The 13,033-nt window shown below is 36.7% G+C and overlaps 1 protein-coding gene across 1 annotated transcript in view; it reads left to right on the top strand.

The window, feature by feature from the left end:
- Positions 1-13,033, top strand: part of DENND1B (DENN/MADD domain containing 1B) — a 170,586-nt gene that overhangs the window by 87,639 nt on the left and 69,914 nt on the right. Inside the window, exons 7-10 of the mRNA XM_009884930.1 lie at positions 335-415; positions 3,190-3,249; positions 5,077-5,130; positions 8,504-8,614. Coding sequence (XP_009883232.1) covers positions 335-415; positions 3,190-3,249; positions 5,077-5,130; positions 8,504-8,614 — 306 coding nt within the window. The remainder of the gene's footprint in view (positions 1-334; positions 416-3,189; positions 3,250-5,076; positions 5,131-8,503; positions 8,615-13,033) is intronic.

Genomic DNA, 13,033 nt, shown 5'->3' on the forward strand with positions numbered 1-13,033 from the left:
ATGGCTAACAGTTTTAGGACGATGATGTCCAAGATGCACAGACCAGCTAGATGTGTTAACACTATTTTCAGTTGCAAATAACGTGATTCATTTAAGGAGTACGTACAGAAATATGTAAGAGATTGACTTAGCTTGCAGATACAATATTTTTTTGAGATACAAAGTTGCCCTGAATTTTATACTTAATATTTAAATACTTTACTATGAATTGCAATTGTCTTTCTCATTAAATATATATATGTATCTTTGTTAATATATAGTTTGATGTGTAGTAAATGGTAACTAGTCTGTTTTTATGCAATAATTAACTACCTTTTAAAAATATTCCCTATAGGAAAATGACTCAAATGATTTGTTAAAATCATTGTATAGCCATCCTGTGCCAAAGGCGAACGCTTTAGTCAGTTTAAGTGTGGTAAGTATTCTCTGTTTAACTCCTACTCCTATTACTGACTATAAAATAGTAGGTAAGGTTGAAACAAGAAAACCCTGCCCTTTCTAAAGAGTAAACTTATGTTGCTTCCCATCATTAACTGGCTTGGACAACTTTTTTAATTTTTTTTTTTTTTCCCCTCTGTGCAGATTAGAGTTTGTCTCATGCTGTTCTCTGAAAGTCATAGTCATAAAGAAGCAGAAATTTGAGTTTTGCTCTAAGGATGAGAAAGTAAACGGCAGTGGGATCTGGCAGTGCTAGAACTACTTTTTTGTGCTTCCAGCTGTTTCATGTAGATAATTTTGGCTTCTCCTGCTGTGAATCAGGAGACGCTAACTCTGTTTTATTGCCTCTTATGTCTGAGTAGGTAGACTTGCAGGATTGGGCAAAAATCTGTGTAAGCTGGCTTCTTTCCCATCTTCCTTCCCCTTCTTCCTAGTTTTGCTTGATCATGCAAAAATGCTGTAGGAAAGATGGTAGGAGAAGTGTACTGCATTACACGAAACTTTCAGCACATCTAGGTGAAAGAACGCCTCCATGCCTACCTTGCTTTGGTGCTCTGACTTTTTGTGATGTGGGACTGGACATTGATAGTATGGCAAAGCAGTGATGCTGCAGAAACATCAAAAAGTGAGCCTGTTGCTGTTACAGTTCCTGAAGTTTTTAACAGAAATGGACACATTTTTAAATACATTTGTAGAGCCTGCATGAAATGGAAAGCCAATACAGAACCTCTGCTGTCTCCGAGAAGTTGTTCATGTTCACAGCATCTGTACAATTACTGCACGCATAAGTAACTGTGTGCAAATAACTCTTAATTGAACTATGACAGTTTGCAGTGCACAGAAAGAAGTGATTTTGTAAAGGCTTCCCTTAAACACATACTGAAAGATCATTAGATTATTTACCTTGATCTTATTTGTGTCACTTCCTGTTACTTTTAACTCATTTATTTTAGAAATGAGCCCAATACTTTGAGTAAAGTGGGCACAGACTCTAGAAGAGCATCTGGCCCTATGATGGAGGCATACAGAAACGGAGAGTCTACCACTTCTGTTGCAGTAGTTACTCACCCTTGCTGCTTAACATACTGCTGCCTTTATTTTATTTCAATTTGTCGTATTTCAGATTCCTTGTTATGCTTTTTTCACTAGGCTCTAAAGGCCTAATATTTTCTTCCCTTGAACAGTGCTAATCCACTGTATTTGAAAGTCCTTCCAGTCTTGTGTGTTTTTCACCAGAACAACATTCTGGTTTTTGAAGCTGCAGTCAGAATTGTTTCTGTTGCTAAGTTTTTTTTTTTTCTTTCTGTTGTCAGTGTAATATTTTCAAGTTATTTTCCAGTTCATAGTACCTTTGCCAAAAATACTTCTGTATATCAAATAATAGTTTGCTGTCATTAGTTGCAATGTTATAACCAATTCCAGTTCAGCAAGCCTAAAATGCTTTATAAAGTCCTTTAAAAATCCTACTGTGTTTCACAGGAGTGTAGAGAAGTTTTAAATATGTTGTTCCTTGCATTTCTTGCAAAGTGTTGCTGCCTGTTTCTATCGGTGTTGCAGTTCATCTTGCATAGCACTTGCCTACCTCAAAAGGAATGTCGGGATGAACCTGGAAATGGATGTTGTGGTGAATACCGCTGGCAACACCGGGATGGCAAATTGCTTGCAATGCAGTTGATGCTTGCCAGTTTTATTTCAATATTATCCGACTTTTGGAATTATTTTTTTTCTCAATTGTCTCTTGTTCCCAGTAGCTTGTTACATCAAAGAGTTTTGTAATCTTTTTAGCTGAACAATGATTATCTAAATGCAGACCTCTTGCCAAATGCTTGGCTGCAGGTGCAGTCGAGCAAATATTGTGGGTTCAGATGGGACAGAGCAGGGAGGAATAGGTTAGCCTGAATCAGAATGGTTGCTGGATCTACAGGCGTCTCTCTTTTTTTTGTAATGCTCAGTGCTGCAGGGAGCAGGGAAATGTTTACAGCCACTTTCAACTCTGACTTTGTGTGCCTAGTCTTTGGTATTGATGTTCCTTTCTTGCTCCTCCTATATTGTAAATAAGCTGGACTGGAACCGTCAGTAGGAATAGACTTAAAAGTTACAGTCTGAAATAGAAATAGAATAGAAGTTACAGTCTGAAAAATAATTGTAGAAATGAAATCATGAGGTGGCTTTTCATTGTGCCAGGATGAGTCTAGTTCAAATTTCATGTTGCGGAATTAAAAAGATCCCCCATTTACTCTGCAGGGTATGCTGCAGGGTAAGGCTTATGGACATTGAAGTGGAGTTTAGATGGCAGACCACACTGGGTTGCGTGTATATAATAGTGCACAAAGTAATCCCAGTATTTGAATACGTGGTGTTTCCAGTAATTCTTGGTCAGGAGGACACCAAAGTGCCTTGGTCCAGTTAGGGACCAAGTTGTACTCTCACCTGTTGATCCCAGTAACAAATATTCTGCAGCTGAAATTTATGAAACCTGATCTTAAATAGAATTTGGGTCACTTTTATTTTAACCATAGAGTGCTAAAAAAAGTGGTTTTTCTTCTTTTTTTTTCTTTTTTCTTTTTTTTTTTTTTTGGAAAAGCTATCTAAGTTAAGTCTGAATTCAAATGGGGGAGGAATACAAAGAATAAAACATATTTTCAGCCAGTATTTTAAACATGGACTATTACAACCATTAAAGTCAGGTTTGGCCTTTTTGTTGGAAAACTAAAAAGTCAATTGTTCAATCTTTCTCTCATCTTGCATAAGAACCAAGAGATGATTTTTGCAAGTGAGCAAGTTTTGAAAAAACAGCCTTGTCTTGTATCGGTGAGTTTAAAAGGCACTGACTATCTAAAGCCTATTGTAATTAAAGAAATAATTACTTGCTATAGGATATCTCTTTTGATTTCAGGCTTATTTATACCTGTCCTTTGGGAAATTCTGCTGCTGTCTTTAGCCTGAAAGAGCAGTCTAATATTAATGTACCTATTCTGTTTAAATCAATCTAACTTCAGAGCTCTATGTTTGTGCGTCATAATCCTTTCGTAAAAACCGCAACCAAAATCAAACCTTTAAATTGATGAACAAAACTTGCATTTGCCTAGTTTCCTTTTTAGAGAAAACTTTATACAGGACAGCAACTATTAATTCAGTATCTCTTCCAAGGTCGTACATCTTCCTAAGGGAGTTCACAAAGATGTGCAAGGACTCCATTCCACATTATTTTTTCTGCTTTATGACTTTTAATGACTGCAGTAATGGGTCTTGGCTTCTCATAGTTCTGACTTTCTTTTCTGTTTAATGAGTGAAATATTATTACTTTGTTAATTATAAATAATTACTTCTCTAAGTTATTAACTTCATTACTTAGAAGTCTTTTGATAAATATTCTGTGACCTTAATACATATAGGAAGTAATTTTCTGTTCTCGCTATACTTCTGAAGAATGTAGGCATTCCATTAATCTGAATATTTTCCTGTTCTTGACTAGAGAAAAAAAAATCTTAGTTTTTTTTTTCTCTGTTGATGCAAAACAATAACCTGGGTTATTTATTGTGCAAGTGCTATGATGTTTATGGGATGCCTTTATTATGCCAGTTTTTTTTTCTCAATATTTTAACTATTGCCAAATGACCTAATTTGTGGGGAAAATTTTCTATTAAATGTATCAAGCTGGTTTAATAAGTCTCCTACACAGAGTTAATAGTATTAATATTTTTTTTTCTCCTGAACACAAGACATTTAACATCTTATAGACTTCCTTTATGTTTTGGTATATCTTTTTCAAGTTTGACTTGAAAACAAACTGTGTCTTTGTGTTGTTAATTATAATTTTAAAATACACTATAAAAACAAAGTCTATGAAAAATGTTAAAATTTCATTAAAAATAAAAGCTAAAAAGTCAATAATTGTCACCTTTACTTAGTATGCACTTTAAGTTTTTTGTCCTTCAAGATTTAGACTAATACAAAAATGCCTTAAAATTACTGAGCTAAATCCATGTCTGATAACTACTAAAAGTACTGGATTAATGAGAATAATTTAAATTACATCTGTTTTTAGTTTAATCCATTTTATACTTATATCCTAGATGGCCTCAAACTAAGATGCATAAAATTGCTAATGTATTTCATAAACGATTGCAGAATCTCAAGCTGTCAGACCTTGCATTTTCTGTTAGCACATTTTTGATTCAAGGATGTTTGGAAAGAGAAGAGAATGTATATCAAGTAATAATATTTCTATTCTAATGAATTTTCTCATGTGAATGATTTTTCCTTTTCCATTCTAAATTTACATTTTGACCCTTAAGACTTTTTTTTTTTGGTTGCAATTTTTAAATCAATGCTTAAGTTAATCAATGCTCCTTTCAGGCTTGTGACAACATTTAAAGCTGGCTTAATTTCAGTGTTATTTCACAACTGACCCAGCGTTTGGTTCCCTTGGTTTGTGTGCTGTGCTGAACCAGAGCTTGTCATTTTGTGTCGTGATGTGCTTAATTCTTTGTCTAGTAGTGGTATGAATGCTGTTGGAAAAAATGGCTATTTGCTTAAACAAAGATGGGGTTGGAAATCCTAAATGCTGGATTTCATAAAAAAGAATTTTTGGTGTCTGTGTGCCTAAATTATTAATTATTTTTCCCCATTGATTAGCACTCGTATTTCATTACTCCTGATATAACTGGATTGCCAACAATCCCTGAAAGCGTAAGTATGCAGTTTCCTTTTTAAATATTTAGGAGAAGTATCAACCTCATTCTGTGGGCAGGGCTGAACTCTGCTGTTATGAATAGGAGATGGTTTTTTTCTAAGACTGCTTTTAGAATATAATTCATGTCTATTATTACAACCTTTAGCCAGTAGTTACTGTTGCATTCATCAATAACCCATTTTAAAGCATTAACAGGGAATTTTTGACTACTGCTGTATCCACCCTTTGTTCATAATTACTTGGCTTGTTTGCATTTATTGGGATTATTTATGTAAAATGCGTTCTACTTATGCACCTCATGTTATTTGAATACCTGCCTTTTAAACGCTGCATTGCTAAGCTGCAAATTCAGCTATCAAGATACGCAGTTATTTTTTATGGAAGAAGGCATGCCTGGTAACCAGGCACCAGGAATGGTGGTGGTTGTTGCTATTTTATTATTTATTTTTTTTTTTTTAAGAAGACTTGCGTCTGTAGATGCTAAATCCTTGATGGTGCTGTGGGTAGATTGCAAATGTGAAATCTCAGATCGCATTCTCTATGATGCGTTTAGCTGGATAACATCTAATAAAAGAGCTTTGAAACTCGCTGCTTACCACTCCTCCATTTAAATCTGGAATTGAATATGGATGTATATGTGTGCATTTCTACACTTTCAGATAATAACTGGAAGTTAAGCTGTTGGGAGGTTCTCCACAGCACAAAATCCCACAGTATCGCGGAACTTGTTCTTAGTAGGTATTGTGGTGTTTCTGCAGAAAGTGACGGAAGTGTGCTCACAGCCTCTGTGGTGATGCATCGCCGAGGGGTGGTGGGGACGGCATCCCGCTGGCCCACTCCTCGCCGCCGCACTGCGACTGGGAGGGAAGGTGGTGCCCGCGGTCTCCCAGGACCACAGTGTGGAATGGGCGAGGGAAGGAAAGCCAGGCTGGAGAGGAGCGCTTGTAGGGTGCTCGTAGTGGGAAGGAGGCCTGCGGGTACCTATGTGGTGGTGGAAAGCAGTCCGCACCAGGGACCCAGAGGAGATGGGGTGGCCCTTGTTGCAACCCAGAAAACTACAGACAGTTGCTGGACAGAGGAGTAAAAGAGAGGACCTTTGTTGCAAGGGCTCCTTGGGCAGGACAGGACTTAATTTTTTAAATGTTTATTTTCATCTGTTTCACCCTAAAGGTTGAATTCCTCTATTTTAAAGAATTATCTTGTTCTAACTTACTATTTGGGGTTCTAATAAAACAGAGCTTTGGAGGTTAGAAGGTGTGTAAGGTTCACTCTGGGTCTCTGGCTGGTGGAGGATCTTGCAATGGTGCCACTGTGGATTTATTTTTCTGATTCTTTGGGAGAAAGGAAAAGTAATGTTTAAGGTGCCTTTCTATAATTATTTTTTACTCCATTTACAAAAGTCTCATCCTTCCAGTATGAATCAAAATAGTATGCTACTAATGAAGAGTTAGAACATGCAGGGAGAGATGAGGCAATTACAGTAAATTAGCAATAAAATGAATTTTCTTATTCTTTGTTGTAAGGTCCACACATTTCAGGGGCAGTAACTTTTCAGATGTAATGCAGAAATAACTGTGACTGTCTCCCAAAGGTATATCGGTCTGTAAGAGATTGCAAACTCTTTTTACGACAGCTTTTGCAACACAGAATCAGCGTACCAGTATCAACTTCAGTGTTAGAGGGTGACTGAGGTAAATTGGACTCATATTATCATGGTTCATCAGCCTCTGATGACCAGTTAAAAGTTGCGCTTGCTAGACCAGAGTTTCTTTCTAAATGGGGTGTTTGTGGCATTAAAGCTCTTAGTTTTATCTCTTCCAAATTTTAATGCAGCATGGACCAAAAGTAACTCTATACTCCTTGTCTTTGAACTCATAATGCATTTCTGAATTTACATGAAACTGGATCGTCCATTGGATCTTTGTCTTTTCAATATTGTTTTTTTAATTTTTTTTTTTTTTAAATATTGCAATATATCCAACAAGGTCAGTCTTCTGAGGTCAGTCTTCTGATCATCATCCAGGCTTTAACTAAAGTTAGCTTTTCATATAGTAGATCCCGTAAGGAGGTAAACTAGCAGCTGGTGATCAGCAGCCCTGCCCCATGGCGTGGTCCCTGGCAGCAGACAGCCATGAGCTGGAGAGGCCACAGCCAGCTGCTGTGTCCTGGTCCCCACCAGGGGGGTGGTGGTGCTGGCAGTCAGGTGTTGAAGCCTTTACGCCCTGTAGCCTTTTACCACTTGTCTTGCCTTAGTTGTTTTTTTCAGGGGTGCATTACCTTGCTGCCAGGGGTTGGCCACATCCAGTGTAGTCTAACGGTTCCACTGTTCAGATTTCCATCCTTGGGTTGGGGCATATAGTTGATAGACCTCCTGCAGTAACGTTCGGTAATGTGTTGCTCCTGAGAAGAGATGAGTAAGAGTTCTGGTTGCAGGTACAATACTGAGTGTGTGAAATTAAACGTTTTGTACATTTTGGGGTGTATTAGTATATTTTCATACATTCTCACTAACATTTACAAAAATTTGCTGTTTTCCTTGGCATTTTTGCTGGTAGCTGTTTTAGCTTATTCTCTGGCACTGTGCCATGCAGAGATGCTGTTAAGTTCAGCTGGAACACAGAAATCCTCCCCCACCCCACAATCCGCTTTTTTCTCTTTTTTCCCCCCACTTTTGTGTTGTCTAAACTATGAATAAGAGATGCTGGTGACTTTGATTTTCATTAAACCCCACAGTGGGGTTCGTATTAGGGGCAAAAAGGGTGGCTGCAGGAAGGACCCAGTACCTTCTGCCAGTGCTGCTGGATGTTTGATGTCCTGGTGCATACAGCTCAAGCAAAAGCTTGGTGTTTTTCAACAAGCTGCTTTGCTGTACTTGAAGGAGAATAAAATGTGTCGACTTTGGGAGAACCTGGCAAAATAGCACAGTTTTATTATTGTATTATTATTATTTATTAATAAATAATAATAAATTTATTATTTATAGCTACGAAGAACAGTTATTGCAGTGGTGGAAGAATCTGTTCCTGGGTTGGAAGTAATGGCTATCTTAATAGCATATGGTGCTACTGATATAGTACCAAATTCCATATTTTTTTCAAAATAAAAAAAAAAGAGCAAATTAAATTCACAAGGATAATCAAATGAGCAAAATATTAATAACTTACACCAGTTAGTTTTTTATTGGGTTTAGAACTCAATCAATTATTCTTAAAGCATACAAATTTTAATGCAAAGGGATTTCTTTCATAGTTTTGGGTTGGGTTCCCCCCCCCCCCCCCAAAATTGGACAAAAAAATTTTGAGTAATATATAAAATGTTCCACCAATTACTACTGTTGCTATATTGTTAACATCTTATTTATTTAAACAGAGAAACCTCACTGAATATTTTGTTGCTGTGGATGTGAACAACATGCTGCAACTTTATGCCAGTATGTTGCATGAGAGACGAATCATTATTACCTCTAGCAAACTAAGCACTGTAAGTACTTCACACGTCTCCTTTAAAGTAGAATATATTGAACATTTCACAAAATGACCTGCAGACCTTTGTGGTTTTAGATATGTTCCATGTGTACTTATAAGACAATATCTACATACTTTTCTGATATATGGTTTTAGTCTGGCTCTTGAAGTACAAAAGTCTGATTTATATAAGACCTACTCAGATACATTAAGTCAGGTTAATTATTTTTCTTATCAGGGGATGAGAGTTCTTTAACTCTCCTGAGTTCATTTCTGTGCCTTCTATAACCTAAAAAGAATTCTTAAGGGCTATTATAAGATCTTTATTATTCACTTGTGGCTTATTCCATTGGAGCTACTTGAAAGAAATCAAGGGTCCATAATAATAGCTGCTATCCTAACCTGGTAATAGGTAGATTCATCTTTGTTAGAGTGGTTTGGGAGTGCATACAGTAATAGCTCTGATTTGGAGCAGCTCTTCAGACTGATAATAACGTACAACTCAAAATAGCATTTTTTTATTAAAGGTTTTAGGCTACTGCCCACATTAAAATGTTTTTTTTTTCTTCCCCTTATGCCTGCTTAGACTGCTTAATAAAAGAATGTTGTGTTTCATTTTGACAGTATACCTAAATATTCAGATGTTATTTTGTTTTACTCTTCACAGAATATTACGAGTTTTTAAAATATCCTATATTTTTAAAATATTCCCAAGATTAATTTTGCATTAGTACTACTGTCAACTTTCATCATAGAGTATATTTGTTATGCAGAATATTTAGCCTGTTAAGCAGTATCACTGAAAATACACTCATTGTTTTGCAACAGTACTGCATAAAACATTTTGTTTAATATGCTTTCTATGGTGGAAAATCAACTTTATGTTCCTGAACACTAATTGTACTACCAAATAAATGAACATCTATTTTCAACACATAGGTACTAGGTTGGATAACGTACTAAAAATTAATATTTTCAAAGACTTGCAGGTGCTGATTTCCAGTACCTATGTGTGCATGTAAGGAGTGAGAATTTTGGATTAGAAATAGTGGACAAAACCCCTTTATATTCTTTTCTGTCAAAAATAAATTGAAGATAGAGAAGATTTAGAATCACCATAAAAGGCTGACAGGTTTTACAATTCTGGGTGGTAGTAGCAATTATATAACTATAGTCATTTTTTTTTTTTTTTAAATGCCACGGTGTTGGGTCCTTGAATCTGCAATCACTGTTGCAGTTAGGGAAATGCATGAAAAACAGCACTTTAGCAGTAGTTTGCAGAATATGGAGCTGAGTAAGTCCACGATGACTGGAGAGTAAAGGAAACATGGGGTCATACAAGCAGAGGCCACATGAACAACTGAAACCCAGAAAAACAAACAGTGAATGAATATAAGCAATCTTCAAATTACTGGTCTATGCTACACTTTTTAACCACCAAAGATTTTAATTTTTCTTAGGAAATTGTCATATTCTATCACACTTTTTCCTTCCCCCTGCCACCCCGTCATCCTTCTCCACCACCCTTGAAATGGCTAGGGGAAGATTTGGGTATTACAACACGCTAATAAGACCGCCCAAATGGTCAAAAAGAATTTGAAGGGAAAGGCCTTTCGAAGAACCTGGCTTCGTGGAAGTTCACATGATGTAGCAAAACTGTGGAATCATTTATTTATTTATTTATTTATTTATTTATTTCAGTTTGCCAGTCTGGGACCCAGCTTGCTGTAGTTTAAAAAAAACAACAACAAACAAAACCAAACAACCCCCCCACCACCACCCAAAACTGCCCAAAACCCCTCAAAAACAACCCCCACCATAAAAAAATCGCAGCTCCAATGATGCCCCAGTCAAATCTCTTTTACTGCTCCAGTAGAGAGGAGATAGGAATCATGATGGCAGCTCTGTGCCTGTGGAAGCTTCATTCTGCAGGTGGACACGTGTCCGTCTGCTTAACACGATTTAGAATCACACTCTCAGCCTACATTTGGATCCTATTAAGACTTGTTTTTGTTAGGCTGAATATCTCAGCTGATCTCTGTTGCTATGATAAGACAAGAGAAGAGGAGGTTGTCAGAATCGCACTGCACTGATCTAGACCACCTTATTTCTATGTTCAGATTCCAAGCTTTTTGGAAATCATTACAGAACAACTAATATTATATGCTGTACATAACTTTGTTCAGAATTCAGCTGTTTATTCCAAACTTTTTCATGAAGTAATAGTCATCTTGATGGTGTCCTCACTTGAAAATACCTTCTATCAGTCTCCTGGACGAGGATAGGTAGCAATAGCAGACACTTGTATTGGCATTTGGATGTCCTGAATGATGTCATGAAGAATGTCCCCAAGCTGTGAATGTAAATAGAAGATTGCAGATCAAGTCCAAAAAGAGATAGCACATCAATTTCACTTTCTTCTGGTTATTTTTTCAGGCTACTAGCATTACTTAAGTCATAGCTAAATGAAATTACTGCCACATCATGTTGGATCCACTTTTGATACAGGATTGGATTAATTTTCACTTGCACTAGTGAGTTCTGATAAAACAAAAAAAAATAGACCTGGTTTATCAGGAACCTCAGTGAGAACTGCTACCTGCTAATCTCTTGCGTTTGCAGGACAGAACTGATGCGAGGCTTGCTTCTTTACACAGTAATATAGTTTAAAAAGTAAATTAAAGACTTTTCAGTATCTCCTGTAAGAATTTAATTGAATTGCTGAGAATGATTAAATGTGGTTTTGGCATAAGAGATTTCTTTTTTAAAATGTTAGAGTGCTTAATATAATACAAATAATCAAATGGAGTGTATTTGGACATTAACATTTCCTAGTTTTGTGCTGTTTTACTATTGTGTATAAAACACAGCAGACTGGTACTTTGTGTTGCAAAGGTCACGTTTTAATATTCCTAAATTACAGCTTGATACTTGAAAAGATTATTTGTTCAAAAATAGCGCTATCAAGTACAAATTTCTGTTAAGGGAGTTGTGCCTTATCTTTGGGGTTAACTGAATATCAAGTGTTTATGTCAGTTCATGAAGACTGGGTTGTGATGTCACCTTCAAGTTATCAGCTCTGTTTCGGTTCACTATCTCAGGGCAGTGACTGATAACAAAAGGCATAATTCAAGGCCTTGCTCACTTTCTCCTTGCCCTTCTTGTGGGGGGGCAGGAATGGAAAACTACACTTGCTTATATACAGGAATGCTTTGTCTAGCATTTCTGCCCTATACATTTCATGTCTTCATGATACTCAAGTAAAGGATCAGTCCTGTTATGGAAAAAGGGGGAAAAAAGATGCTGTATTTAAAGAGAAGGTTTACTTTAGAGGGAAAAAAGAAAGAGAAAAGAAGGTTGCCTATTTTAAGCTGTTGAGTAGAGTTTTTTATTTTTTTTTTTAAAAAAAGATAAGTACCATTTTATCCTGAGGGTGCGTTTCAGTTGTCAGCTTATATTTTATTTCCGCCAAGCAGGCTTTGTTTTATATCTTCTGATTTTTGCAATTGTTATGTATTTTTTTCATCTTTCTTTAAATGTGTTTTCTGTGTTTTCACCCTCCTTAAAAACTCCTTTGGTGGAGATCTTTGTCTACTTGCCCTACCAATTACTACTAAGATATAAATGGAAAATTCCCACCACTCCTTTCCGTCATAGCTTCTGGGTCATTATTTGCCCTGACTGTTGATTCTTTTATTAGCTTGACTTTCCAACCACTTTAATAACGTGATTATCACCAACCTCACAGCTTGCTTCAGGCTTAGTGTTAGAGTGAGCTGGATTCAGCTAGCCTGAGGATTATGCTCTGTAAGATCTGTTTGTAGCAAAAATTACCATTTCTGGCTTTTGAACAGTAAACTATGAAAGAGAAACAAATTATATGGCTTTGGATTAAATGAAAGGGTGAATGAAACAAAGGAATTGATTTATACACAGGGGTGGCTCTTAGTTGTTTCACTCTAGCTGTAAAAGGAAGACCTTTCCTAAATGTCATGCTGTATGTTCTCGCACAGCACTGTTTTCTCACGTGTCACTGCATCTGCATGTATTCTTATTAGTTGCGGGGAGCTGTACAAGTTTCAGTAAAATAATTTTCTAATTCAGTTTTTCTATAAATTATTAAAGTGCTGGGGATGACTTTTCCAGGAAGGCTGAACTACAGCATTGATTTTATGCATGCTGGAGGCAGGCCCTAGATGTTTCGGCCCCAAGTGCACCTGCTGTGGTAGTCTACCAGAACATCATACCACACTCTCATGTATTCAAAGCAAAGGAATAAATCATGATTTTACAACAGTGCATCAGTTGACTTATTGCTGTTTTGTGACCGGAGGTAGGAAGGATTGCTGTTTAAAGCCATGTCATCGGTTCTCAAGTCACTCAAGCATGAAAGCTTGTCATATGCCTCTGTAATTGTACCTCACCAGTCTTTCCC

Source organism: Charadrius vociferus, unplaced genomic scaffold (genome assembly GCF_000708025.1).
Source record: "Charadrius vociferus isolate BGI_N301 unplaced genomic scaffold, ASM70802v2 scaffold163, whole genome shotgun sequence".
In the NCBI taxonomy this organism is placed as follows: domain Eukaryota; kingdom Metazoa; phylum Chordata; class Aves; order Charadriiformes; family Charadriidae; genus Charadrius; species Charadrius vociferus.